The sequence below is a fragment of the Lepidochelys olivacea genome (genome assembly GCF_965140295.1).
Source record: "Lepidochelys olivacea isolate rLepOli2 genome assembly, chromosome: 11".
In the NCBI taxonomy this organism is placed as follows: Eukaryota; Metazoa; Chordata; order Testudines; family Cheloniidae; genus Lepidochelys; species Lepidochelys olivacea.
Window position 1 is genome coordinate 37019143 of NC_140421.1, and position 26014 is coordinate 37045156.

Genomic DNA, 26014 nt, shown 5'->3' on the forward strand with positions numbered 1-26014 from the left:
CTTGTTAAGACACAAAAGTTGAATTAAAATATTACTGCAACAAAGCCTGTAATTGTAACTTGCAATAACGTTTTATTAATATATTTACCAATCTGAATGATCGGAGAACTGATAGTCCTTCAACATCTGCAAGACCAAGTTCAACCAAACTAAGTGTTACAATAAAACCATCAAAAATATTCCAGCCTTCTTGGAAATAATAATAAGGATCCTTGGCAATTATCTTCAGAAACATTTCTGCTGTGAAGATCCCAGTGAAGACCTACATTCAAAAGGCAATTTATTATTCAGTTGGAAAATTTAATATTTCCAGTATTTGTGCAGATTTTACATTCCAGCTACATATCTTCAATGACCATTATTTAGAATGGCTATTCACAAAAATCCTTAAATTTAAATCCCTAAAATAATCGAAGGCAGGTCAAATTATTTTATTTAGTGCTTCATTATTAGTGTTTAAAATTTGTTGCTTTTAAAAGAATGATCATAGGGACATCTTATACACAGCTTCCGATAGAAACTCCATCACAGAACAAGTACTGAATCTTCTTTTCATTTGATTTAATTTTTCAGGAAACAAATTACTTAAGCTTCTGGTTTATAATACAATTTTAAGACTATTTAGGGTGACCATACATCCTATTTTGTAGGAGATAGTACCTTTTTTAAACCCTGTCCTGGCTGTCCCAATTTTTTTGGGCAAAACTGGGAATTTGTCTCATTTTTTCTTGCCATCTGATGACCAGTTGGCAACAGCAAACAGTTTTGCCAAAAAAGTGGGGTGCTACCCATAGTGGGGCACGGAGGAACGTGCGGGAGCGAGGAGTGGCAACGTCAACCCTGCACGGGAGGGAAGGCTCGGGAGAGTGGCTCAGGCCAGCCATGCACGAGTGGGCAGCGGGGGGGGGGGGGTCGGTCTTGGAACAGCTCTGCATGCGGGGAGGTAGAGTGAGGCCTCACCCGGCCCCGTGCAGTGTCCCACTTTCCCTTTGGGAAAATATGGTCACCCTAACTATTAGAACGCCAAGCTCTTTTTTCCACAGCACAAGGAATGTCCCCAATTTTATTTGCACATTATGCAATAGAATTATTTCCAAGAAATTACATGCTACTCTCCCTAGAACACTATTGTTGGGATATTAATGACACTATAAAGATGTGCTCTTATATGGCCTAATTTCACAAGATCTAGCAAGATCAACAATTTACATCAGGTGGGGATCTGCCCAGGAGTCTTCTCCTTGATTTCAATGCATATTAGATCGTAAACAGGATTATGGCAGCATTTAATATTATAGGTAGTTTAGGCACACTAACTTCATTTCCAATTAAGCTTTTGTAAGGGATATATATAGAATGATTAACTACTGAGTCCTTCTGGCCCTCAGCAATTAGAAAAACTATCCATCTCTGTTTATTCCCCAAAAAAGGACCCACCTAGGAAGAAAATCCGATAAAAAATGGTTCACATCATGTGAGACACTTTGTCTAAGGACCCTAAGATCAGCCAAGGCAGAGAAAGGGCGGGGCCTCAGGGGAAGGAGTGAAGTGAGGGCAGGGCTTCAGGCAGAACAAGGGTGAGGCACCCCCAGGGAAAAATAAAAGTCAGCGCCTAAAGCTTTAAAGTGTCTTAGAGACAAGGGCATTCTTGGAAGTGTGATAAATATGTTGGGTACTAAAGAACTGATGATCATAACTCAGTTTAATAAGCAATCATGGTAATTTACATTGCTCTTTGATATAACTCAACTCTAGACTGTGATAATTGCTTATAAGACTATTATGTGTGCAGTACACATCTAAAACATTTGTCGTCTACACTTGAGTGATGAACTAGTGATTGTATATTAATGTGGTTTTAAGTAATTTATTAATTATGGGTTAGTTAAAAATAAGCAAGTGTCCTGATTTGAAAAATATTGTTCAAGTTAAAAGTTGACTTGAAAAGAACCCAGCATTAAAAAAAAAAAATTAAGCTTACACTCCCTGGATGCAAGGAAAAGGAGATATCCTATTAAATTCCATTCTATATTGATGAACCCAGTTTGTTAGATTTTAAAGCTGAAATCTAACTGGCACCTTGGCAAATTCATAAACATTGTCCCCCTTTCACACTTACACTTTGCAATGATATATATATATCAAATTATATAATGTAGAATACTCTCACCAACCAAGGTTAGAAGACATTTCCTTGGATGGGAAACAAAATATACAATTCTAGACCACCACATTTTATGGTTTATCATGTGATTGTCATATAAAATGTCCTGTTCTTAACGCAAAGTATATTATTTGAAGTATAGAGAATCAGGTTTTTTGCCTGCCTGCTAATTCTGCATCATCTAGTATTGCAGTTATTTACATGTTTTAAAATATATTTCCTTCACATTGCAGAAATAAAAATGATAAAGACACACATTACATGAAATCTATTCTTGAAATAAAAGTAGAACTGTACTTTCAAGTGTTTAAATATGTTTACATGATCCAACCTCTTAATTTAAATGCTTTAGAGCTGCAGAGAACCAACTGACAAACTTCTTAATTTATACTAACCATAGCACTGCCAGGTTACTAACCAATCTGATGGCCATTTACAATGAGAAAACCTACAGAGATACATTTTAGGAAACTACACTTCCATACTGAAAATTGTTGTTTCTGAGTGTTTTAAGATAAATTTCTGGAAATACTACCTTTCAATAGATGTGCCTGAAGAAACTACAGAAAAGCATATTTGTATATATTGATATGAAGATGAAATTCAAACATGTCAAGGAGGTTTGAATAGATTAAACCTGAGATGATTCAATAGATTTGCCAAGTGATGTATTAAACAAAATATTACTTTATACTGTTAATCTATATGTCTTGAGAAAGGATTGAAGGTGGGAGCTCCAAAAATTTAGTGAAATACAGACCTAAAGGACAACTAAATCAGTTAAAAAAAAAAAAGAAGAAATTCCTGCTTAAAGCTATAATACAGATATATCTCCTTCAAAACCAAACAAATAAGCAAAAACAACATGTCACAAGACAAACTGGAAGACTTACCAGGTTTCCAACAGAAAGTACATTACTGAATTCTTCAGTCATTGGATAATGTTCCATGGCCATAAATAGTGTATTTAAAACAATGCAAATAGTAATAGCGAGATCAACAAATGGGTCCATCACAACTAAATTGACAATATGTTTTACTTTTAACCAATGTGGACTGCAGTCCCATATTAAGAAAATGTTTGCAAATTTGTACCAGCATGGTGGGCATTTCTGTCTTGATTCTTCAAGTTCTAAGGACAAATGGGTAAAAAAATATAAAATGTAAAATATCTGCATGCCATACTACAGTGTCAGAGACCTCTTCGAAATCCTCTAGCCATATTTTCAGAGAATGGTATAGCACTGCGGTTCTCAACCAGGGGTCCAGGGTCCCCTGTGGGGGGCCATGAGCAGGTTTCAAGGGATCCGCCAAGCAGGGTCAGTGTTAGATTCTCTGGGACCCAGGGCAGAAAGCCAAAGCCCCATCATGCAGGGCTGAAGCCCGTGGCCCTGAACCCCACCACTCAGGGCTCAAACCAAAGCCTAGGCAATTTAACTTCATGGGGCTCCTGTGGCGTGGAGCCCCGGGCAATTGCCATGCTTGCTACCAGCTAATGCTGGCCCTGGTTTTTATATGCAGAAAAAAAAAAAGTTGTGGCACTGGCGGACCAGGGAGTTTAACAGCATGCTGTGGGGGGGCCTCAAAAAGAAAAAGGTTGAGAACTCCTGATATAGCAGGTATGCCCATTAAATATTCATCTACTTGAAAAGAAATTCTTACCTGAGCACAAAAACATACATACTTATGCAGCCGCTTTGTGCACAGTGATATGGATTTTTGCAGCTATGATAAGTTTTATAATAGCAAAATCAGCGCTTTGTGACCACATGACATGGAATGGTCAAAAAACAATGACACAAAAGTCTCACTAAGTAATGTGAGACAAACACATTGATTGGGAGTTTTTAGTCTACCTAGAAATATTTTCTGAGAGCATAGGTGCAGGAAGTAGAGGTGTGGGGGGCAGAGGGAGGGGTGATTAGGTCCTGGGGGCTGGCCTTGTGCCCCACTCCCCTGTTGCTGGCTCCGCACCTGGGGCCCTGCTCCTAGCTCTCTGCCTGGGACTCCACTCCCCAGGTCCTGTGCCTGGGGCTCAGGTCCTGGTGCCAGCCCCATGCCCAGGGCCCCGCTCCTGACCCCTCCGCCCCGCATTCTGCTCCCTAACCCCGCACCTGGGGCTCAGGTTCTGGTCACTGGCCCCGCTCTCCAGTCGCTGGCCACATACCCAGAGCCCCAAACTCAGCCACTTGCTTCCAGGGCTCCACTCCCAGGGTCCTGCGCCAGGCCCCACAGCCAGAGCTCTGCTCCTTGCCCCGCATGTGGGGTCCTGGCTGCCATCCCCTGCCCAGGGCTCTGTTCCTGGCCCCATACCCACCCTGGTCCCCTTACCTCTGTCCAGGTCCCCCACTCCCAGAGACACAGCCCTGCTCCCAGCCTCAGCTTGGAGGGGTGGGGTGTGGACAAAAGTACGGGGGCTGGCTTTCAGCACCCCAACTTACTAAACATTTTCCAGCGCCACTGGTATAGAGGGACAATATCAGGTTAATATGCACATATCTAAAATTATTGTTTTAGTTTCAAATGAAAGTTTCTGAAGTTCACTGAAAATACACTAACATTTTAAATTCAATATTTTACACACCTTCCATAGTATTTGTGAGTATGCTAGCTATACTCATTGCCCTCTCTCTTTGAGCAGGGTCTTCCAGAAAATCCATAGAAACATGAAAGGAACTGGATCTTCTCTTTCTTGTTTCTGTTTCAGTAGTCATGCCCTGCAAACAGAATAATAATGGATAGGATCATCATCTTGAGCGATATAATAAGCAAATACTATATACATTGAATTTCTAAATGTGAAGGAATACATGCTTCATGCAATTTAATTTATCATGCAAGACTTTTCTTACTTATTGTATTAACCTAGCATTTTCAAAATATATTAAAGAATTTTTTTCAATTGAATCACTTGTCCTCCAGCACAGTCAGTTACTAGAAATCCTCAGTTTAATACATAACATGAAGTTTGTGGGAGAGAAATATGAAATTGAATAATTATTCAAACTCTCTAAATCTCAGTTATGAGAAATGAGTCAAACATATTGAAAACCAACATATTATTGTAAAATGTTTTCAATTTGCAGATGTTTACTACTACTTATAAAACGTCTCGTTGTAAAATTATAAGGTATCCATCCAGTCTTAAATAGCAACAAATAAAAAAAGTCTGATTTAGTCATGCTTCCACATGCCGGTGTACTCCCAAGTACTCTAAGTGGACAACCTTGAAATAAGATAGCAGAATGTCTCTAAAAATATCTGGTTATCTGTATATACACATAGATTACAACACATGTGCACACAGACATTTTTGTTTTTGAAGGTGGGCGCATGAATGTGATGCCTCAAATAACTGTTTAGTTTATTTTCTATACTAGAGACCTACATCAAAAAAGGGGGAAAGCGCATAAGAATGAAAACATATATGGTAGTGCTGAATGTATACTATTATATTGCAATGAGCTGAAAAAGTCCAATGTTATCAAAATGATCTACAACAAATTCAGGGTCATATTGACTGAATTCACTTTATTATATACCCTTTTTATTTGTATAGTAAGTTGAAATCTTATCCAATGTGGCCAGATAGAAATTTTTAATAGCTACAATAAGTTCTACCCTATTTTTATGGGTATATAATAGACAGATACTTGCACATTAATTTGATTTTTTTCTTGTTAGCTCTGAGAATTTTTGCAGGTAAATACTTAAATTTCAAACTTATTTTGTTAGTATATTAAAGGTTTTACAAGATGCAGGAACATTCATAGCTTGGCCAGCCAGGATTATTCCTAAGGAATTCCATTCTGTAGAAAATACAGGCTGGTGCAGTAAGAAAAGACCACCATGCCTGAGCTATTTAAATCTTCCTTACATTGTCATCAGTAGCTGGTTTATCTATTATCACCTCTGGCAGAAGTTGTCCAACAGGCGACGTAGGAACAGATGGTCCACCAACCAGGGAAACTACTCCATTGCAATCTACAGTGCTATGCATCTTCCCATTCGCTGGAAACACCGCCTGGACCTTGGATGACCTACTGGCCTGACTAATATTACTGTTGCGCCGTTCACCATGTCTGCGTGGCACAAAAAGAGAATCTCTTCTGCTATCATTATCTTCAAAAGTGCTGTGTTCATCATCAGCAAAGTCATTTTCTGATCCTATATCCCTTGCTCGACCTCTGAAGCTGAAAAGACTCGTTTTGCTGTTGCGCCTTGGAGAAAACAGGGAGCCACGAATGCTCAGCAAAGACTGTAAGAAAATAAAAATATAATTATTAGCTGAAACCCTTAAACCCTATATTTTTTTTTATAAAAATGGAGTTAACATGTTGTAGAAGTTGTTTTCATAAATAAATTAATAATCTTTTCCAGGAACCAAATTCTGCTTTCAGATTTTAATATGCATTAATTTCACTGAACTTGCTTTGTAAATTTAAAATCCACTATTTGTGAATTAATAAAACAAAAACTGAACCTGAGCCACCCCAGCTCCTGTTGAAGCCAATGAGATTTGTGGTATGGATCAGCAAGATAACTGGTATAAAATGAGAACAGAACAGACAAACATAGCATCCTCTACATACTTAAGCAAGATCTGGAAACATTAGTCAAGTACAAATAAAATCCATGGATATACTTATGGACAAGTTCTATATTTAATAGGTAATGAAACCAATAGGGCTCTATGGCAATTACTCTAAAACAATACTATAATATTGAACAGAGAATATATTTTTATAGAATTTTTAAACCAACATATGGAATTCAATTACAGGGATATAATTCCCTATTACATATTATATTCTGATTTACAAATTCTATAGAAAAACTATTCTGCATTAAATTCTATATGGATTTTTTTCAAGAAGTTGTCTATATCAGTTAGGTAAAATTTTCTTGAAACACCAGCAACAATAAAGATAGTTAGGATTAAATAAAAGTTCGGTGTCTTCCTTCTTCATGTAGACAAGTCACACTGTTATACCTGTAATACTGCAACAATTTTTGAAAGCCCCTGATGCTTCTAATACACTTTAGAACTAACACCACTTTATACAGTACCTGGTGGGGGGACGAATACTTTTTTTCGTATGTCAGTCTGTTCCCTTCAATGGAAAATCGGAAAGTTTTCTTTCTGATGCTGCCTTCTGATTCAGATTTTTGAAATTCATCTTCATCCTTCTCTTCTCCTCCATATTGTTCTTTCTGCTTTCTCTTCTTCCTTCTGTTCCTCCTCTCTTTAGCGCTCTTTGAACTCAACTTTGATGCATCAGAAGAACTTTCTGACAGTCCCCCTATTCCGCCTTCTGCGCTGGGATCTCTTGATCCAGCAGAGGCTGTTGCTACTGCTACTGCTGCTGCCTGCCATATCACAATAAATACTTCTATTATTAGATCTACCAATGAAAAGCACATAATAGCTACATATCATTATTACTAGGCAGCACACTAAAACATCAAACTTTTTAATTTCACTTCTAGAGAACTTTCTAGTCCAGTCTTTGGCTGGTGCAGCCTTTGCACATTGAGACTTTCAGGTAGCTGTCTTCTTCTCAGAGATTTTCTCTCACCTCTTTTCTGTATCCTTACCGCTTGCTAAAGTCACAGAGTGTTTCCTATGGCATAGCAGATACCTGTTGCCTAAATATGTGCAGATTCTGACCATATCTGTCCCCCCACCCTTCACATATTGCTTCTCTTCTTAAATATAAGGTTTCCAAGGAATATACTCTGTGACCACATTGTATATGCTATGGAATACAAATCCTCAAACAAACAAACAAATAGTGCATACATTTTTTTGAAGTCTCCTCTGGGTTGCTCACAGCAAAATGTCTTTATTTCCAGCAATGAAAACATCTGAGCCGGCTCTGTTCTTGAAGACAGAGTGGGCCTACCCATTGTTTTAGGGAATACTTAATAACACAGGGCTCTAAACCCATTCTAAATCTGATGACCAATATCTATAGAAAACTCATTTGGATGCACTAATACAAGATTACAATATGATAAACAATTTAACTGATAAATATATAAAATCACAACTACACCTGAGCTGCTTCTTGTTGCTTTCTCAGCTGTTCAAGCATTTGCTGAAATTCTGCCTCTTTCTGTTCTGCTTCTTCCATGTTTGCTTGATTCTGCTCTTCATAGGCCATAGCAACAACAGCCAGGATCAAGTTAATCAGATAGAAAGAGCCCAGGAAAATCACCAGAACAAAAAATATCATGTATGTTTTGCCAGCAGCACGTAGTGTCTGGAAGTAATAATAAATACAGATTTATTAACTTGTTAATGTTACTATGTGAATTAATCACTGTAATAGAGCAGGACGCACCCAGTGGCACCTCCTGCTGGTTGTCCTTGAGAATTAGCTCATCAGCCTCGGGAGCACCCTCTGCCATCTGGTGATCCGCCTTACTGCCAGCCCCAGTCCCTCCCAGGACCCGATGCCTCCTCCCAATGGGGTGCTGTCCCCTGGCAGTAAACCCAAACAATCCCTGAGGGTCTCCCCTCCCCAGGAAACTCCCACCCACTACCCCCACCGCACCTCAGTCTTGGCTACTGCCAGTCATCGCTTAGCCCTGCTCCCCAGGGCAGACTGCAGTGTATCAGCCACTTATCACAGGCAAGGGGGTTTGAACCTGCAGCCTCTGTTTACCCGTGGGCTTCCCCCTCGCAACCGCAGTACCTAATAGGCCCTAACCTAAGCCTCACAGCCTGCGGTTTTCCAGGCCAGAGCTCCCCTGGCCTTTTCCCCTCAGCCCTGCTCCAATCTAGGTATTCCCTCAGGTACCTGCAGCCAGGCCCTTCCCTCTCTGAACAGGGAGGGAGAGAGACTCTGGCTAAGCTTCAGTCTAGCAGCCCCTTTATAGGCCCAGCTGTGGCCTGATTGGGGCATGGCCCAGCTGCAGCCATTTCCCCAATCAGCCTAGCTTTTCTTGCCCTCAGCCCTGGGTCTCTCCCAGGGCTGGCTTTTAAGCCCCACAGGGGTGGAGCGGGTAACCACCCCGCTACCATCACCTACTTTTCATTTTGTAGGAATCCATCATCATCAGATTATATGAGAGATGTAATAGAACTGATATTAAACTCCTTGTATAATTTGATAGTATAAAAATACTTAGTCTTTGTTTCACAAAATGTTCTCACCAACTGATAAAGGTTTTCCCAGTAGTCCTGAGTCATCAGTCGAAACAGTGACAAGAATGCCCAGCTGAATGTGTCAAAACTTGTGTAGCCATAGTTGGGATTTCTACCAGCTTTCACACATATATATCCTTCTGGACATTGACTACAAAAGGAGAGATATTAGGTGTTATCTTTTACAATTATTCTAATATCAGTGGATGCTAGGTCCTGATAGAAGTTTGGGATTATGAAGTGCTGTTTTTGGTCACTTCATCAGACAGGAACTCCTAGCAGTTGGACAGAGCTCTACTCTATAAAATTACATTTAAAGACAGCTGACAAATTGTGTATAACATCACAATTCTGCAGAAGGGCATTTTCTATTTGCATTTTGTTTCTTAGCAACACTTGCGTATTGCCTTACTACCAAACTGTCAGCTATTTAGTCTTTACTCTAAAACACAATGTAAATTCCTTGATTAATAGTATTTTCACCTTCAAATGTCTGTCTCCATATTCTTCACTCACCCTTGCAATAGCCTGATATTCTTCATCAATCAGCACATATGCAGCACGGACTGTTGAGGCATTTATGCCTTCCTAACTGGTACTTCTGTTACTTCTCAAGCAGCCAGAAACATGTGTTACTATTAAGCGTCTTTGAATTGGCTACCCAGTGAAGAATAAACTGACCTCTCCTGACCAGATCAGCTAGCTATGATTGGGAACTCAAGTCCGGGATCAGACATCTAGAATCAAATCCCAATAACACATCTAATGTGACATGGCAGATATTTCATTCAGCTGGTCAATCAAATTATTCCAGGATACTTATCTGAATATGCTGCATCCTTTTCCTACATAGTACAATAAAAAGTCATGAAACATGTCCTTACCCTGCATCTGAGCCATTTCCACAAAGCAGAGCATCGTTTTGCCCTTCCAGAACGTAAAAATTACCTGTTTAGAAAATAATTTTCATAAAACTGTAAGAAATTACTACATAAATCTTCCACCACTACATACTGAACTCATTTAAACAATGTTGAATAAACCCAGTCCTTTACTTTACATGAGTAATTCTACCACGTACAACTTGAACAGTTTTATGAAACATTTTTATGACGGTGGATAGTTTTTGACTGGTCTGATTTTACCTCAGAGGAATTAAGGGGCTGAACTACACATTTACACATTTGAGCACCAAAATTCAAAAATAATACATTTGACTAAAACAAAGTAACCTGATACATTATTACTATTGCTTTATTCATCAGAATGTTAAGATTATTTTCACAATTCAATTTTAAACCAGCATAAATGATTTCTTCAACATGAACATAAAATCGAAACGACAATATAAATTGCCAGAAAATTGGTATCTTTAATTTAGACTGTCAATGTGTCAAATAGCATCAAGAATCCTGATAGATGCTGTTAGAGCTGAATTAACTGTACATTTTTCCTTTCAAATGTGCAATGAAGCATTTAACATTTTTTGGAACTTTATTTTGTATTTATTTGTTTTAGTAGATAGAATTTACCCTATTTTAAAAGATTTTGGCTAGTCTGATTTAATGAGCCATTATTTTTTTGACTAGCATTACCGAGTCCTCAACTGTTGCATCTACAAATAACTGTAGCTGTCAGAGGCAGCTAGTCATTAGAGACTAATAAGTTTAAGATCAACCAATAATTCCACAACTGTCAGCCACTCTAAACAATGTAGGTATGCTTTCATTGCAGAGTTAGCCTAGGTGACCAGCACACCGGTCTGAGCACCAGGGTTAGCCTAGCCCAGGTGTGAGCAGCCACAATGCAAAGCCATACTCAAGTTACTGTGTCCTCACAGGTGCTATACTCACTTGTGTGTGTCATATCCCATGGTTCTTTGTGCTACGGAAAGCTGAGCTGCTCTATGATTCTTACCCAGTGAATTGTGGGAGAACCTGTCTGTCCTTTTGCGCACACAAGGGGAATTGTTGCAAGGCACTGAAGGACTATTAGCACTCAAGTGATTTAGCCTGCATCCTCAGTGAAAAGTGGGTGAGTTAACAGCCTGAGTGAACATAGAACCTGAGCTCTAACACAGACCCCAGCTGTCCCAGCTAGGCCAACTGAAAGTACCACTAAACTCAGGTGAGAGATTGGAGCAATACCTGGGTGTGACAAATATTATGGACGCTTGGAAAATCCAGCCTACTGTATCATCTTTATACATGTTATATGTATTTTTATGGGCTAGGGATTGTACTCGTGCTCCATGGGAGGAATGAAGGGATCTAAAGTAGCTGTTACCACTCAAGAAAGAGAGCTTGAAGTCATTGTGGCTAGTTCTCTGAAAACATCCACTCAATATGTAGCAGCAGTCAAAAAAGCTACCAGAATGTTAGGAACCATTAGGAAAGGGATAATTAATAAGACAGAAAATGTCATAATGGCACTATATAAATCTATGGTATGCCCACACTTTGAATACTGCATGCAGTTCTGGTTGCCCCATCTCAAAAAAGATATATTAGAATTCGAAAAGGTACAGAGAAGGGCAACAAAAATGATTAACAGCTTCCATATGTGGAGAGATTAAAAAGACTGGGACTGTTCAGCTTGGAGAGGAACTGACTAAGGGGGATATGAGAGAGGTCTATAAAATCATGAATGGTGTGGAAAAAGTGAATAAGGAAGTGTTATTTACCCCTTCACATAACACAGGAACCAGGAGTCACCCAATGAAATTAACAGGCAGAAGGTTTAAAACAACCACAAGGAAGTACTTCTTCACATAATACAGTCAACCTATGGAACTCACTGCCAGGTGATGATTTGAAAGCCACAAGTATAACTGGATTCAAAAAAGAATTAGATAAGTTCATGAAGAATAGGTACCAATGGCTATTAGCTAAGATGGTCAGTGATGCAACTCCACGCTCTGGATGTTACTAGCCTCTGACTGCCAGAAGCTGGGAGTGGACAATAGAGGATGGATCACAAGATGATCATCCTGATCTATTCATTCCCTCTGAAGCACCTGGCACTGGCCACTATCTAAAGACAGAATACTGGGCTAGATGTACCATTGGTCTGACCCAATATGACCGTTCACGTGTTCTTATGGGGCAGCTACAGAGTTTTCTGCGGTAAAATTAATGAAAATTACTGGGGTATAATTAATGAAAATCCCTTTGAAAGTAACAACTCTGGAGAAGCCTCTCCCCAAGGGAAATTGCATATACGGTTTGACCTGGTTAAAGAGACCTACCAAACAAAGAATTGAAAATTATATAAAGTGACCATATTGACATGGAGAGAGAGGTCACTTTCATCCAATCCAAGAACTGATATGAGACTGTGACCAGAGGGACAGTCTCTGCAAGAGGACCTGAAGTACTTTAAACCCGCTAGGGCCTCCGTGTGGAAGATGAGTGATACTTGGTAAGCTAGGCATGCATAATAGCTGTTTATTATTTTTAAGATATGTCTTCTCTATAATGCTTTTGCTCAGAATAAATAATACTTTGCTTTATGAAGGCTGGCTGGCCACTGGTTAACCCTGTCACTGGCCCTGAAAGAACAGGATGTCAGGTGCTGAACTAAAGTCAGACCTGCTTAAGTGATCACAGTGAATTGCAGGAGGAATTGCAGCCAAAATCACCAGTCAAGAAGGAGAGAGTTGCAGGACTCCACTCCAAGACATGGAGGGTGCCTTCAAGGAGGCCATAAAGTGGTCTCAGGTGCAGTCACCTCAGGAATTGTGATGTTGGATAACAGCCTAAGCTAAATCTGCAGTGAACACCTACTCTGTGCAGTGTGTCTGATGGATACCAGAGTGCAGTACCACCAGCTGTTGCAAAGGGATTCCTGTTGCTACTGGAAGAATTTTTGCTCTGCAGTACATAGACTGAAGGCAGAAGAAAATGGTAACAGAGAAGAGGTTTCTAGCAAGCTAATTCAAAGTACTGGTCACATTGCACATGCTCACTGCAGCCACAGTCCTTCACTGCTACTTTGTTTCTTCTTCTTCTTCAGGCTCAGCAATAAGTAAAAAGTGTATGTTTGTGACTTCTGACCTGATAGTGTGGCTGTCAGTTAGGAAGGGGATAAGTAGGTAGTGAGCCTAGGAAAGGGTCTTCTGAGTCTGGAGGGCTGTACATGTGTATGTGTGTGGAAGAGAGGGAAAGGTGTATTAATGACCATCAATTGTCAGGAACTTGTTTTTATGTCTTATCCAAAAAGTGGCACCTCCAGAAATTTTGAAGATGCTGTCCATCTGGGATGAAAGGTTAATAAGTCATATAGGCACTAAGGATTTGGGTATGGATCACTCAAAGGGGAAAATAAGTACAGAATTCATTTTTAAAGAAACAAAAAGAGAAAATATAAAGGAAAAAGAGAAAGGGCAGGAACAAGGAAAAAAAGACAGAAAGAGGAAAATTTCAGTACAGTGAAGTTGGGGTGAGAAAGACAGATGATGCAAAAGTGGGGAGCCCATAAATGTAGGTGAGAAGGGAGAGAAGATAAAAATATAAGGGGTAGCCAAAATTAACATAATGCCTTAAAAACTAAAGCAAACTAAGTGTATAGCACAATTCAAAACTTCAGATCATAATGAAGCCCTATTGCACTCATATACTGAGATTTTGGAGGACTGATCCTAAATGTTTGATTTTCTTCTCCGAAGATTTGAAGGGACACTTGTCAGAGTTGACGCTTGCTGAAAATCACATTTTATAGAATGTTTTCTTGGCACTGAAAAACTACCAACAACTCAGAAATAAAACATACAGCAGTATTAAATCTGCTGCTCTGAAGCTTGGTGAGTCATCCTACTCAAACCCAGGATGCTGGTATTTTTGTGATTTCAGAGATGCATGTGATGTATCTCATTTGTCCCCCACACCCATACTTTTCTTGTCTGCTCTATTTTAAGAGCTGGGTAGATACTGAAATTGACACACATCCCATTGTGGTCATGCTGGCAAGCATTCTGCAATAAGAGATTCAAATATACAGCCTGTCAAGGTTCCTCCCCTACTCTGAACTCTAGGGTACAGATGTGGGGACCTGCATGAAAAACCTCCTAAGCTTATCTTTACCAGCTTAGGTCAAAACTTTCCCAAGGTACAAAATATTCCACCCTTTGTCCTTGGATTGGCCGCTACCACCACCAAACTAATACTGGTTACTGGGGAAGAGCTGTTTGGACGCGTCTTTCCCCCCAAAATACTTCCCAAAACCTTGCACCCCACTTCCTGGACAAGGTTTGGTAAAAAGCCTCACCAATTTGGCTAGGTGACTACAGACCCAGACCCTTGGATCTTAAGAACAATGAACAATCCTCCCAACACTTGCACCCCCCCTTTCCTGGGAAATGTTGGATAAAAAGCCTCACCAATTTGCATAGGTGACCACAGACCCAAACCCTTGGATCTGAGAACAATGAAAAAGCATTCAGTTTTCTTACAAGAAGACTTTTAATAAAAATAGAAGTAAATAGAAATAAAGAAATCCCCCCTGTAAAATCAGGATGGTAGATACCTTACAGGGTAATTAGATTCAAAAACATAGAGAACCCCTCTAGACAAAACCTTAAGTTACAAAAAAGATACACAGACAGAAATAGTTATTCTATTCAGCACAGTTCTTTTCTCAGCCATTTAAAGAAATCATAATCTAACACATACCTAGCTAGATTACTTACTAAAAGTTCTAAGACTCCATTCCTGGTCTATCCCCGGCAGAAAACCCAGCATACAGACAGACACACAGACCCTTTATTTCTCTCCCTCCTCCCAGCTTTTGAAAGTATCTTGTCTCCTCATTGGTCATTTTGGTCAGGTGCCAGCGAGGTTACCTTTAGCTTCTTAACCCTTTACAGGTGAGAGGAGCTTTCCCCTGGCCAGGAGGGATTTCAAAGGGTTTTACCCTTCCCTTTATATTTATGACACAGCCCCATCAAAAGCTTGAGTAAATAGGAGCTATGTGTGGATTAAAGGGATGGAACTGGACTGAGACCGCTTTTCACAAAGCCATTGAGTAGGCAAAGTTTGGTAAAGTTTTCTTTTCTAACCAATCTGTACGCTTACCACTTGTATACATTTCTTCAATTTTAAGACAATTTACTGATCTTACAGATACCAAAAAATAAAACACTAGTTTTTCACATCAGCCTGGGAACGAGTTTAGAAACCATGTTTAAAATTTGTTTATAAAAAAGTCTCACAAAAACAGTTACTAGCCTTGTGTGTACATGACCAAATTATGTTGGAACTATGTTTAAATATCATACAGCCAAACTGTGGTTAGAAATAGGTTTTTGTTGGAATCATACTTATGGAGAGTTTTAACAATCCACATTTGGTTTTTGGCCCACTGTAGATGGAGCTAAACAAACTTACTGAATCAAATGGAACAAAGGGATTGACTGGAATTTGAAGCCTTCCAGCCAGTCAATGCACCAAGGTAATACTACTTTCAAGAAGACTACTTATAAGAGTATACTTGACAAGATTTAGCTCTGTATATCCATCTTCTCTCAAATAAAGTAAATGAGAGTTGAATGGATATTAGATAGATAGATAGATATACTACACACACTCCTATTTTAGCAGTGCAGGCAAAGTAAGTTTATTAGGCAAACCTTAATTATTCATTAATTCTGATGGTTTAAAATTGTGACAATAATATATTACATTAACTTACAACTTTGAATATTTGATTCATATGTTTGTATATTTACTATAAACACATAACAACATTATTAAGGTTGCAAAGTCAAGCACTCCAAAATTAGGAAATGCCAGAATTAAGGTTGTCTATGCAGTGCACTGTGATACAGTCTTTAATTACATGATCACATACTATTTTTACCACAGTGCCCATGCCGCACTCAGTGCACAAAATGGTTGGTGCTCACTTAAGAAGCTATTTAATATTTTGTTTTCTCCTCATTGCTTAATGTGTGCAGAGTGAGTGGACCTTATTTACTGTATACTATTCAAACTGCTCCAGATGGAATTATTAATTTCCTCCTGGGCTTGTCTACAGTGCTTATCATTATAGTATCTAAGGGCTTCACAAATGTTAGTGAATTTATAATCACAACAACCTGGTCAGATGAGCGGTTATTATTATCCCCATTTTATAAATAGGGAACTGAGACTCAGAGATTAAGGTCAGAAGTATGCACTAATTTTGGATGCCCAATTTGAGACACCTAGGACCTGATTAGTACTATATGTTCAAAGTACAGCTCTCCATTGACTTTACTTGCAGCTGTGAGTGCTCAACACTCCTGTAAATCAGACTTCAGAGTCTTGGGTCAGACACCCAGAAATTGAGGAATGCACAAAAACTGTGGTAAGTATTCTTTTCTTCTTCAAGTCCTGGTCCCTACATATATTCCACATGTGGGTGACCAGCAAGCAATGCTCAAATGTGGGTGGGAGCAAGGATGCAGGATTACAGATGCTTATAACACTGCAGATCCAAAGGTGTCAGCAGAAGAGGCTTGGGCAAATGTGTAATACTTTGCAAAAGTGCGCATGGAACTCCAGGTTTCCACCTCACAAATGTCCAGCAGAGGGACTTCTTGGAGAGATGCAACTGAGGTCACCTGCGCTCTAGTAGAATGGACCCTCACTTCATCTGGGGGGAGACAGATGCACCATCTGATAAAGGCAATGGATGATACAGCCAGAAATCCACTTAGAGAGTCTTTGAGAAGATACTGCTTGTCCCAGAGCTCACTCTGCTACAGCGACAAATAGCCTTGGTGATTTCTCAAAAGATTTTATCCTTTGCAGGTAGAATGACAGTGCTTGTCTGATGTTGAGAGAAGGAAGTTTCCTCTCTTCACTGAAAGCATGAGGCTTTGGGAAGAATAACAGTAAGTGAGTCCATTGGTTTATGTGGAATTCAGCAACTTCCTTTGGGATGAATTTTGGATGAAGGCGAAAGGATCTTTGTGGAGCACACGCCCAGTGGTTCAAAAGGAGGCTTCGTAAGTGTTGAAAGTACAAGATTGAGGTCTCACTGCAGCATTGGCTTCACTACTGCTGGAAAGGTCCTGGTCAAACCTTTTTGGGATCTGGTTGATACTGAGTTAGTAAAGATATGCACTGGTATGCACTGCTAAGTGAACTCAAAGTGAGCTAATTGAGAGACCTGACATCTTGAGGGTAAGGAGATAATCTAAAATAGCAGGAATACCTGCTCACTCTGATGCTATCTGGTTCTGTTGTGCCCATGTAGAGAAACCCTCCAGTGGCTAGGTAACATTTTCTGGTAGAATCTTTCCTGCTGTTATTAAGAATAGGTTGTACAGCCCCAACGTGAACACTCCAGGTCTGATGTTCTAGGTCTGATGACCACCCAAATATGAAGCCGTGAGTGAAGAGAGTCCAGGTTGGGATGCCTGAACCTGCTGCTTTCTTGAGTTTGCAGGTCTGAGAAAGACTGAATGCTGACAGGTTGATGGACTGACATCAGTAAGAAGTTTGAAAAGCAGAACTGTCTGGACCAAATGGGTATGATGAGAATGAGTCATGCTTTGATGTGATGAATCTTCCACAGAATCTTGGACAATAATACAATGGGAGGGAAGGCATAGATCAAGTGTCCTGTCCAGGCCAATATGGGACATCGCCCTATAAGTCCTGACTTTGTGCTGCTCTGGAATAATATACATTGAACTTCTTGCTCATCTGGAACACGAACAGATCCCAAGATGGTGTTTCCCATTGTGTGAAGATGATCAGCACAGAATTGTGTAATTCCCATTTGTGTTTGGTGATGAAATGCCTGTTGAGGCTGTCTGCCAGCAAGTTCCAGACACCTAGGAGGTACATTGCAGATACTGTGATGCAGTTCTGGATACACTAGTTCAATAAGTTGAACGGTTGCATGCATAGAAGATTAGAAGGGATTTTGCCCTGCTTGTTTGTTTATATAGAAGAGGGTCACTGTGTTGTCTGACATTACCCAGACATGTCAAGATTGTACAAGTTGGAGGAATGCATTGCTGGCTGGCCTGACTCCTCTTAGTTCCAGGAAGTTGATAGGCATCCTGCCTTTTTGAGGTGTCCATGTACCTTGTGCTATGTGGCCATCTATGTGGGTTTCCCAGCCCATTAAGGATAGGTCTGGAATGTTGAGAGTGGGAGGTAGGAAAGGGACTCCAATGCATATATGTCCTGGGTTCATCCACCAGGTGAGCGAAGCCCGGACATTGACAGGGGTTGTCTCTACAAAGTTCATGGTGTGCCTGTCTGGCGTATACACTGACCAGAGCCAGGCTTGCAGACAACAGAGTTGTAGCCTGACAAATGGGGTTACACAGGTAACGTATTTTAACAGGGAAAGACAGGCCTGTAATGTTGCTTTGGGTCTGTGAGTGACTTGGTTTATTAGACTGCTCATGGCATGGTATCTGCCAACAGGGAGGAAGGCCCTTGCTGTGGTTGAGCCCATGGTCACCACTATAAAGTATATGACATGTGGGAGAATCAGGGTAGACACTTCCACATTTATGCAGATTCCAAGGATACCATGAGATGGAATAATGACAAGGTTGCCGACAGTACTTTTAGGCAAGAACTGTTAGAAGTCAGTCACCATATTGTCTCAGCTGTGCTGCCACCACTGGAAAGACCATGAAGACCCTGGGTGTTGTTACCAGACCGAACAGGCATACCCTGAACTAGTAATGTTCCTGTTTTATCAGAAAACTATAAAAACCACTAACAAACAACATACAATTATATTTACAGAGATGAAGACAAATCTGACAGGAGGAGGATCCTGACTTAGATCATGCGATGGTAAGAAGGAACTGGAGAGATGGTCAGGTTGCAGAACACAAGGGGAACCAAGATGCAGGCATGGATCAATGGACACTACTTGCAAGATCTTTTCAGCATAAAGCGCATGCATACCCCATGCATGGAATACAGAGGGACCAGCACTTTATTTGCACTCTGCTCTAATAATCAATTATGAATTCCAGAACTCATCAAGTCACTTGTTGTTATGCATATTTTTTCTATCCTTGTTAACACACCTTCTAAGAAATAAAGCTAACACCTTAGTAATTCTAATAATTTCAAACTGGCCCAGAAGATCTGCTTTGATATTCAAATCAACTGGCTGTGTGATTTTCCTTCCTAGTAGCATTCCCATATGTTAGATTTACTGAGAGAGGCCATAAATTTATTGGCTTTGCTATTGAAAGTGAAATAATGAAAAGAGACGATATTCAGAATTGCTAATGTCAGCAGTGCTCATACCAAGGATATATTCTTCTTCAAAGGTGTATTCAAGGACATGGGTATCAGCTAGCATTTAAAAATACAAGGGGGGGGGAGCTTGATTTCTTTTTCATACAGCGTAGCTCCACTATCCTCAACACTGTGATTTACTCTGGTGTAACTGAGAAGAGAATACAACCCTATAGCTCTCATGGAAATTTTCCAGAGCTTTTAGAATTCTTATGTAGAGCTCAATCATGGCTTTGCCATGAGCAGCATGTACACACAGGCCAGCATGTTATTACATTGCCTCAGGAGTGGCTCAGAAAACAGACTGTCTCAAAGAGTCCCCTCCCCATTACCACTTGCTCACTTCTTACTCACCTACATAAGACAAAAGAATAGCTCTGAGGAGGCAGCTTCCTGTCTGTGCCTATACCCACCATGTAGGTAGCTGGTGCAGGAAAATATGGGGCACCTTTTGCCTCTTTCCCTTATTAACTGTTCCTGAACCTCAGTGTAAATACACTGAAGACCAGGTGGCAACTTCAATTCTGCAGTCACTTCCCTAGATCACTAAAATTTTCTCTCTCATCCTAGCATAACCTGATTCCTCAAAGGCTTCAGATCTTCTATTCTGGCCAACATGAAATCACACAGTTCAGATTTATAAGGCCAGAAGGGACCAGTGTGACCATCTAGTCTGACCTCCTGAATAACACAGGACATAGAACTTGCCCAGAATAATTCCTGGTTGAATTAGAGCATGTCTTTCAGAAAGACATCCAATCTAGATTCAAAAATTTCCAGTGACAGAATATCCACCGGTTTCAGAGTAACAGCCGTGTTAGTCTGTATTCGCAAAAAGAAAAGGAGTACTTGTGGCACCTTAGAGACTAACCAATTTATTTGAGCATGAGCTTTTGTGAGCTACAGCTCACTTCATCGGATGCATACCATGGAAACTGCAGCAGACTTTATATACACACAGAGAATATGAAACAATACCTCCTCCCACCCCACTGTCCTGCTGGTAATAGCTTATCTAAAGTGATCATCAGGTTGGGCCATTTCCAGCACAAATCCAGGTTTTCTCACTCTCCACCCCACCCCCCACAAATTCACTCTCCTGCTGGTGATAGCCCATCCAAAGTGACAACTACAATGTGCATGATAATCAAGTTGGGCCATTTCCTGCACAAATCCAGGTTCTCTCACCCCCTCACCCCCCTCCCAAAAACCACACACACAAATTCACTATCCTGCTGGTAATAGGAGGGTGAGAAAACCTGGATTCAGCGTGAGACACAGAGGGGGAGCTGGAGCTGCCAGCAGCGGAATACCCGGACGGGCTGGAGGGACCGGAGAGACCCGCTTGAGAGACCGGGTAGGAAGTAGCTCAGGGGCAGAACTGCACCATGGGGTGGGTGTGTTTGGTCAGCGGGCACGGATGGCCCCCCGCTGACCCAGCGGCGGGACCTTCGCCTCCCGCCACTGTCAGGGCCCTGGGCTGGAACGCAGTGGAGTTGGGTGGGCCTGTGTTCCCCTACCCCGGCCAACCTGCCTTGGGTAGCAGAACTGTGCGCTACAAACCCATACCAGCGCCCTCCCCCCTGCCTGAGGGGCGCGCTGCAGACTTGTGCCGCACCCCCCCCCACCTGAGGGGCACGCTACAGACTTGTACCGGTGCCGCCCCGGCCTGAGGGGCGCGCTGCAGACTCCGGCCGGCACACCTTCCCCGCTAATTCCCCAGCACCCGAAGGGTGTGACTAAGACCTGCCAGTGGGACCATAGCTTTCCATCGCCCCCTAGGGGCTCAGAGGACCGACTGAAACCTGTCACAAGTGGTGGAGAATGCGGGCAGGCGATCCCTATCCCTGCAGAAAGGGGTTAGCGCAAGGGGGCCTCTGAAGCTCCCCACTGGAAAGATGGAGATGGAAAGGCTTATCAAGTTCCTGGCTGAGAGCTAGGAGCAGCACCAACTCGTACAGCAGCTGGGCACCCACCAGCAGCAGTTGCTTCAAACCCTGGGGGCCCAGCACCATGAACAACAAACCCAATGCTTCCAGCAGCTTGAAACCCTGTGGCCGGACCATGGTGGTGCTCAACCGGAGAGGGCAGCCACCCCGACTCCTCCCGCCCCACCGATCCGTCTGGCCAAGATGGGGCCTGAGGATGACCCGGAGGCCTATCTGGTGACCTTCGAGCGGGTTGCCTCAGTGGCTGGTTGAGCACCTGACCAATGGGCGACCCTCCTCGCCCCATATCTGACAGGGCTGGCCCAGAAGACTTACCGTGGGCTCCCAGATGATGAGGCCCGCATTTATGCTCGAGTGAAAACAGCTATCTTGGATGCCTTCAACATTACCCCGGAGACTTTTCAGTGATGGTTTTGGACACCCTGGGCGCCAGACCCCGGGCCGTGGCCCAGGAACTGAAGGATGCAGGTACCCGATGGCTCCAACTCGAGCGTCGAACCGCAGCTGAGGTGACTGAACAGGTCATCCTTGAACAATTCATGCACATCCTCCCACCCCAGGGGAGGGCTTGGGTGTTGCAGCACCGGCCACAAAGTCTGATCATGGCTGTCATGCTTATGGAGGACTTTCTCGAGGCAGAGGCCCCGAAAGGACCGGCCGCCCGTCCCCCAAACCCTGGACCCAATGCACAGAAACTTGAACAGAGAGGGCCCACCTCCCAAACCAATGCACCCCACCGTTCCCAACGATCAGATGGCGGCAGGACCGAGTTTTCCCGACGCCCCGAGTCCACACCACTCTCCGGCCCTGGATGCTTAACCTGACCACCAGGCCCCAGCCCACCTGCAACCCCATTGGTGCCCCCACGTGGCCGGCGCGCCCAGAAGTAGGACCTTGTTTCCGATGTGGCGAGTATGGTCATCTGCAACGGGGCTGTCCTGCAATGGACTGCAACTTTGGCCTGGTGTGCGCCGGGGAGCAACAGGCCCGTCTGCCCTCTGTGGCCAAACTGACAGCTCCCATGGAAGTTGCCGGGGTCCCCGTGGTGGGTCTAGTTGATTCGGGCTGTGGGCAGACCCTTGTCCACCAGGCGCTCTTCTCGGACACCAAGCGGACCATTGGGGAAGTATGGATTCAGTGCATCCACGGAGATGTAAAATCGTATCCCACGGTTCGGGTCCCAATCATGGTGAACGGAGCAACTCAGTTAATGAATGTGGCGGTGGCGTCATCCCTCGCCTATCCAGTGATCCTGGGCCGTGACTGGCCAGACTTCGTCGAGGAGCTCCAATCCCTACCCACCAAAGAGGCGTTCGAGGAAGCCCCGACTGAGAAGAAGACAGGACCTGACTCGAGCTCCAACCCTGGAGCTGACCCAGGTCCCACCCCTGGGCAGGATGGCCTGGAAATGGCTGGTCCCCCTCCTGACCTGGTGGACTTTAGCCGGGATCAAAGGGAGGACCCTACGCTCCAGTTTGTCTATGAGCAGCTGGCCCGGGTGGATGGTGAGGTCGTGGAGGCGCGGCGCACCACCCAATGGCCCAGGTTCAAACTCAACCACGAGCGGCTCTACCGCCTTGACCAAGACCCCCGGACCCAAGAGGTCCGGACCCAACTCGTGGTCCCCCGCATTCATCGTCGGGCTGTCCTGAAGCTTGCACATGACATCCCGGCTGCCGGCCATTTAGGGCAGAAAAATCTGTGGCCAGGGTCCTGGCCAGGTTCTTCTTGCTCGGCGTCCACCGTGAGGTGAAGGATTACTGTGTGTCGTGCCCAGACTGCCAACATGCAGCCCCGGCAGGGGTACGGAAGGCCCCCCTAGTCCCTTTACCAGTCGTAGGTGTACCATTTGAGCAGGTAGCAATGGACCTGGTCAGGTTTTTTCCAAAAAGTAAGGCGGGCCATCAATACATCCTCGTCCTGATGGACTATGCCACCCGCTTCCCCAAGGCCGTCTCCTTAAGAAGTATCACCGCCCGCACTATCGCTGCGGAGCTCGTGAAGATCTTCACAAGGATGGACCTCCCACAGGAGATACTCACTGATCAAGGGACCAATTTCACGTCTAAGCTGTTCTGTCAGGTATGTGCCCTATTGGGGATTAAGAAATTGCAGACCTCGGTCTACCATCCCCAGACTGACTGATTGGTCGAACGGTTTAACCGGACCCTGAAGGGAATGTTGCGGCATTTCCCCATCCAGGACCTCCGCCAGTGGGACCAGCTGCTCCCTCCTTTACTACTGGCAATTCGAGAAGCCCCCCAGGCATCCACGAAGTTCTCCCCGTTTGAGCTCCACTATGGGTGGCGACCCCGCAGGGCGTTGGACCTCTTGAGGGAGACTTGGGAACACAACCCGTCCACAATACAGGGTCTCTTGCAATACGTCTTACTACTGCAGGGGTGGCTCGCACAGGCGGGCGACCTCGCGATGGAGAACTTAAACACAGCCCCAAGAGCCCAGGAGCAGCACTACAATCGGAGCGCCCAGGCTCGATCATTTGGGCCAGGGGACCAAGTACTCCTCCTGCTCCCCTCGGAGGAATCAAAGCTTTTTGCTTGCTGGCAGGGTCTGTATGAGGTCCTCTGCCAGGTAGGGCCTGTCACCTACGAAATTTGGCAACCTGGTCACAGTAAGGGAAAGCAGATTTATCATGTAAATCTCTTAAAACCCTGGCAGGACCGGGAAGGGCTCCTAGTTGCCCCATATCCCCCCGAACCGGACCTGGGGCCGCAACCACCCAAGAAGTCGGATAATGGTGAGCCCCAGCTAGCAGAGACACTCACAGTTGAGCAGCAAGAACAGGCACTCTATTTAGTAAGGGCATTCCCCAAGACATTCACCATGAAACCCGGGTGGACTACACTCACCTACTGTGTGATCCAGACGGAACCCGGGGTGGTGGTCTGAAAGACAACCCGGCCATTGCCTAGGTGAACACGGGAGGCCGTAGAGGAGGAAGTCCAGGCGATGTTGGATCTGGGTGTTATTGAGCGCTTCCAGAGCGAGTGGCGGAGCCCCATCGTCCTCGTACCAAAGCCAGATGGGAGCCGGCGGTTTTGCATTGACTTCCAGAGGGTAAACGCTATTTCAAAATTTGACGCCTATCCGAAGCCCCGCGTCGATGAGCTCCTCGACCGGCTCGGGGAGGCCTGTTATATCACCACTTTAGATCTCACCAAGGGGTACTGGCAGATCCCCTTGGATCCCAGGTCCAAGGAGAAGACCGTGTTTCCCACCCCTTCAGGGTTATACCATTTCACCCGGATGCCTTTCGGCCTACATGGGGCCCCGGCAACCTTCCAACGTTTGATGGACCGGGTGTTGCAACCACACATGAAGTACGCTGCGGCCTACCTGGACGATGTGGTCATCTATGGCAATAACTGGGAGGAGCATCTTAACCAAGTAGCGGCGGTCCTCCGCAACCTCCGCACAGCCGGGCTTACAGCCAATCCAAAAAAATGCCGAATTGGGTGGGAGGAAACCACTTACCTGGGGTACACCTTGGGCCGGGGACAGGTCCGCCCCCTCATCGGGAAAGTCCAAGCACTCCAGGAATGTCCGGCGCCGACCACGAAGAGGCAGGTGCATCAATTCTTGGGCTTAGCTGGTTATTACCGGCGGTTTGTACCCCACTTCGCAAGCATTACGGGCCCGCTAACGGAGCTCCTGACCAAGGACAGTCCCCGCCGGGTGCATTGGTCCAACGAGTGCGAGACGGCCTTTCGAACTATCAAAGAACGGCTGTGTAGCGATCCAGTACTCTACAGCCCTGACTTTCATCGTGACTTTATCGTTCAGACTGATGCCTCAGGTGTAGGGCTTGGGGCAGTCCTCTCACAGGAGGTGGACGGGGAGGAACACCCTATTGTTTACCTCAGTCGGAAGCTGTTCCCCAGAGAACGGAACTACTCCGTCATAGAGAAAGAGGCCCTAGCAGTTAAATGCGTGGTCGATGCTCTCTGCTACTACATCCTCAGGGCCCCCTTTATACTGGTTACGGACCACGCACCCCTGAAGTGTCTTAATAAGATGAAGGACAATAATGCCAGGCTGATGCGGTGGTATCTAGCTCTGCAGCCCTATGCCTTCACGATTCACCATCGGACGGGACAACGCCAATGCGGATTTCCTATCCCGCCTCGGAGAGGGTGAGGACACCAGCTCCGAGGATCGGGAGCTGGATTTGAGGGGTGGAGTATGTAGGGAGCCAGGGTGGCTTCCCTCCGAACCAGAGGGTAAACAGCCACCCTCTCAGCCTGAGTGGGCAGGGCCAGACCAAGCTTCCGCCAATCCCCGGAAGGGGAGGGGTGGGACAGGAAGTACAAAGGGCGGGGCCCTTTGCCCAGTGAGGAGAGCACCAGGGAGGGAGACAGACGCTGGCTGCTCCCTCGCAATCCTGCTGCTGACCCAGGGGAGGCCCTGGGCCAGGAGGAACCTGACCGGGAGGAAGGTCTGTGGCGACCAGGACTGCCAGCCGCTG

The 26014-nt window shown here is 44.0% G+C and overlaps 1 protein-coding gene across 4 annotated transcripts in view; it reads right to left on the reverse strand.

Moving 5' to 3' along the window:
- The window catches only part of LOC311528423 (sodium channel protein type 1 subunit alpha-like), a gene marked incomplete at its 5' end in the record, with an annotated part of 180082 nt that overhangs the window by 64457 nt on the left and 89611 nt on the right, over positions 1-26014 (reverse strand). For 3 of the 4 annotated variants that reach the window (XM_084643443.1, XM_084643442.1, XM_084643440.1), the window contains 8 exons: positions 89-262; positions 3058-3296; positions 4749-4881; positions 6042-6422; positions 7235-7534; positions 8224-8430; positions 9327-9468; positions 10202-10265. In XM_084643443.1, the coding sequence (XP_084499569.1) occupies positions 89-262; positions 3058-3296; positions 4749-4881; positions 6042-6422; positions 7235-7534; positions 8224-8430; positions 9327-9468; positions 10202-10265 (1640 nt within the window). The remainder of the gene's footprint in view (positions 1-88; positions 263-3057; positions 3297-4748; positions 4882-6041; positions 6423-7234; positions 7535-8223; positions 8431-9326; positions 9469-10201; positions 10266-26014) is intronic. The other variant, XM_084643441.1, reaches the window with a different exon arrangement.